Below are 4214 nucleotides of genomic sequence, written 5' to 3' on the forward strand. Positions count from 1 at the left end.
ATCCATAAAAAAGTTGTCAATGTTCCATAAAACAAAACTGAAAATCCATAAAACAGTGTGAATGATCCATAAAAAGGGGTGATTTGATCCATAGATTATGTAAAATTGAACCATAAAATGGTCGCAAAAGAGCACTAAAATAGTAATAAAAGAGCAATTAAATTCAACCAATGCCCCATAAAAATATTGGAAATGTTCCATAAAATGATACATTTTGCGCCATAAATTAACTGACATTGATCCATAGAATATTAACAATGCACAATAAAACACGTCGATATGTTCCATAATATCGACAAAAATGTTCCACGGTATTACAAAATGGAGCAATAAAATATCAGAAAAAGTTCCATAAATTTGATGAAAATGTTTGCTAAATAATTTTTCTTGGTCCATAGAAGATGTAAAAATGAACATTAGAAATGATTCATATATCGAACGTTAAATAATGGTTCATGGATATTTACAAAACGATCCATAGGAAAAGAAAATGTAAAACGATCCATTAATATGTGCTTATGCACCAGAAAAATTAAATTTAATGAATTCATGCGAAATTTTTGCTGTTCGAACTAATAATAAAGTTTATTACATTTGGTTGTAATGTCAAACTACAACAAACCATGCATACATGCACTGCATATAACTACAACAAACAAAGCATACATTATAGTTAAACTTAAGCTTCCGTATCCCACTAGTCAGGTAACTGACCTTAGCTAACCTGAAATCATTATGGCAACTCTTTAAACGTCAGGGTATCTATGAAATTAGAGCGCTGAGAGTTATTAGACCACTGATACAGGCTGGCATGAGTCGCAAATACTATCTGAATAACTATCTGAAGCGAAAACGGACACTTTATACACGAACACTGATTATTGTGGCTACGCCACATCGCTATCTAGTGCACTGTCCGACTTCGCTGCCGCTCAGTCGGCTTTTAACTAGCTATAGCCCCTATGTTTAAGTAAACCGGGCAAACGAGAGGACCACAGGTTTGCTTGCAATTCCAGCTACGGGTTAATCAATGCTTCGTCCAACGGATCCTCAGCGGCTCGGATATGCGGCCAAGCCGCATCACACTAGCTCCCAGTATAAGCTCACTTGTTAAAACACTGTCACTGTTATGAGAATTATTAAGCACAACTTATTTTTTCAGTTTACCATAAAATTTCGCATGAATTCATTAAATGTATTTTTTCTAGTGCATAAGCACATATTAATGGATCGTTTTGCATTTTCTTTTCTTATGGATCGTTTTGTAAATATCCATGAACCATTATTTAACGTTCGATATATGAATCATTTCTAATGTTCATTTTTACATCTTCTATGGACCAAGAAAAATTATTTAGCAAACATTTTCATCAAATTTATGGAACTTTTTCTGACATTTTATTGCTCCATTTTGTAATACCGTGGAACATTTTTGTCGATATTATGGAACATATCGACGTGTTTTATTGTGCATTGTTAATATTCTATGGATCAATGTCAGTTAATTTATGGCGCAAAATGTATCATTTTATGGAACATTTCCAATATTTTTATGGGGCATTGGTTGATTTTAATTGCTCTTTTACTACTATTTTAGTGCTATTTTGCTACCATTTTATGGTTCAATTTTACATAATCTATGGATCAAATCACCCCTTTTTATGGATCATTCACACTGTTTTATGGATTTTCAGTTTTGTTTTATGGAACATTGACAACTTTTTTATGGATCGTTTTACAATTCTTTATGGATTATTTTAAATATTTTATATGCAAAAGTACATTTTCCCGTATTTTGCCCTAACCCTGTCAAGCGGGGCTCTGACAGGGTTGACTTGCTTTAGCTATTCCTGGGAATAAAACGGAAAACACTAAGAACACTGTAAACATGAGTTTGGAGAAGATTGCGGCGATGGAGGTGGAAGAGGAGAAGGATTGCGCGGAAAGCAAACTTGAAGAGCTGCTGAATAGTGGTTCGTTGGAGGATGTTGTGTCCTGCACTTAGTCTATTCTCAACTCTCTAAATAGAGACAAGGATCGGACAATACGTCGCTGTTGTGCTATCTTATGACAAGCGCCATTTTGCTCATTTCGAGAAAAACGATTTTTAAAGTTTGAGATTGAATATCATGAAACTTATAAATGGTAGAAACAATTCAGAGAAGACAATTGATGCTTCTACCTATTCTGTACTAATCTCTCAAATATTACGAAAATCAGTTGACTATGTTGCGAGTTTTCACTAAAAATGTAAACAAAAGTCGCACTCACACGTGTCATAGGTGTGTATTGATGAAAAAATTTGTATGACGTGTCATAATCGTGCATGGAAAATTTTCCAAAGAAAAAAATCACCAATTATGAACTTTTATTCATATCTTTGGCTTCATTTGGTATATAAACAATCGGTTAGATGCATTTTGAAGGAAATGAATCAGGGAATCTAGAAAAAATAGTTATTTTTAGTTACAGTGTTGCCAAATAGGCAATATTTCCAGTTTAAAGCTAAAACTACGTTTTTCTCCCAATACATGTATTTTTCTTTTGAAAATTATTATGCCATTGTGTTCCTACGACATTTTTACACAAAAAAGCAACTAAAATTTTATTATAACTTGAGCCAATCCCAAGATATAATGATTTGAAGCAAAAAACTCACAATTTCTGATCACTTTTCTCACTATATTTCAGTAACCAAGCAAAATTTCAAAATTCTGGAAACGCCATCTTGTAGAGATTCGTTAGACGAGTAATGTGGCATATCTAACTCAGTTTACCCCAAAATGGCGTTTGTCATAAGATAGCACAACAGCGACGAATAGCCAAGGAGGACACAGACCAGTCTGGCGGAGCAAACGGTGGGTTGAAGGTCTCCGAGAACAAAACAAGAGGAACAGGAAGAACTCATCACTTAAGCGGAGCGGCGAAGAAACGTTATGGGTGACTGCTGAGAAACGGCCACAAACACACTGAAGCGCTAGAATTGGCAAAAATCCCAATAGGGAAGGCACCACCTAAGCGACTGCGTTCGACAGACACGGAGTTGCCGAACAACAGTCGGTGCAGGAAGGAACCGTAACCGAAAAAGATCAACAATCAGGATCCTAGACAGACACTGGAAACTGAGCAGCGCCCAACTTTCAACGAAATAGCCAAGGCGTACTCGATGGCCATCATTCCGGTTGGGTACCCAGCAAATACCCTCAGCCATGAACAACTGAATGCTACTCGATGCGCGCTGATCGATAGCGTCATGGAGCAGAGCTCAAGCAATACGAGACCCAAGTTTAGGAAGTGCACCTACAAACAAGGGTATCTCGAAATCGTCTGTGTAGACAAAGATACAGCTAAGTGGCTGAAGGATGCCACAGCTGTAATCAAGCCCTGGGAAGGCGCTTCATTGGAAGCTGTTGAAGTGTCGCAGATTCCAAAACAAGCGCTTTACATCGGATATTTCCCCGACAGCATCGACAGGTCCGATGGGAACAGCCTCCGCCTGTTGCAGAATCAGAACGACAATTTCTGCACAGAACGCTGGAAGATCGTGAAGAGAACTACGATCCTCAAAATGGTAGAGCTCCTGTTGGTGGTAGATGAGGCTTCAGTGAAACTGATAACCTCCCAACACAACCAGCTGAACTACGTTTTCGGACGGGCGGCTAGAATGCGCCAGCTGAAGGAGGCCCGGCCACCGCCTCCTATCAGTTTGCATATCAAAAGGGCAAATCTACGGAAACAGCCCTACATACCTTAGTGACACTTATTGAGAAAACCCTCAATTTGCGCTTTTCTTGACATCGAGGGTGCTTTTGATAATACGTCCTACATATCAATTCACAAGGCCCTGGCCAAAAGAGGAATGGAAAAACCGATAGAGGACTGGATTCTTGCAATGCTCAAGAGTCGAGAGATCACAGCAACGTTGGGAGACACGAAAGCAACTATAACAGACGATAGAGGTTGTCCCCAGGGAGGTGTGCTATCACCCCTGCTCTGGTCACTAATGGTGGACGATCTTCTCAATGATTTGACTGAAGTGGGTTTCGAAATTGTTGGATATGCAGATGGCATTGTCCTAATTGTGAGGGGAAAACATGAATCTGTACCAAGCGATCGGATTCAACTAGCCCTAAACTTCATCATGACATGGTGTTTCAAAGAGGGACTCAACGTGAACCCTGCAAAAACGGTCGTTGTACCATTTACCAATGGGA

The 4214-nt window shown here is 38.5% G+C and overlaps 1 protein-coding gene across 1 annotated transcript; it reads left to right on the forward strand.

Moving 5' to 3' along the window:
* Positions 1 to 3166: 3166 nt before the first annotated feature.
* Positions 3167 to 3754, forward strand: LOC131694630 (uncharacterized). The gene has a single exon (XM_058983113.1). The coding sequence runs from the start codon at positions 3167 to 3169 to the stop codon at positions 3752 to 3754; it is 588 nt and encodes a 195-aa protein (XP_058839096.1).
* Positions 3755 to 4214: the final 460 nt, after the last annotated feature.

This window comes from Topomyia yanbarensis, chromosome 1 (assembly GCF_030247195.1).
Source record: "Topomyia yanbarensis strain Yona2022 chromosome 1, ASM3024719v1, whole genome shotgun sequence".
NCBI lineage: Eukaryota > Metazoa > Arthropoda > Insecta > Diptera > Culicidae > Topomyia > Topomyia yanbarensis.

Coding starts and splice junctions, on each gene's coding strand:
- LOC131694630 (XM_058983113.1), top strand. CDS start 3,167: ATGGCCATCATTCCGGTTGGGTACCCAGCAAATACCCTCAGCCATGAA.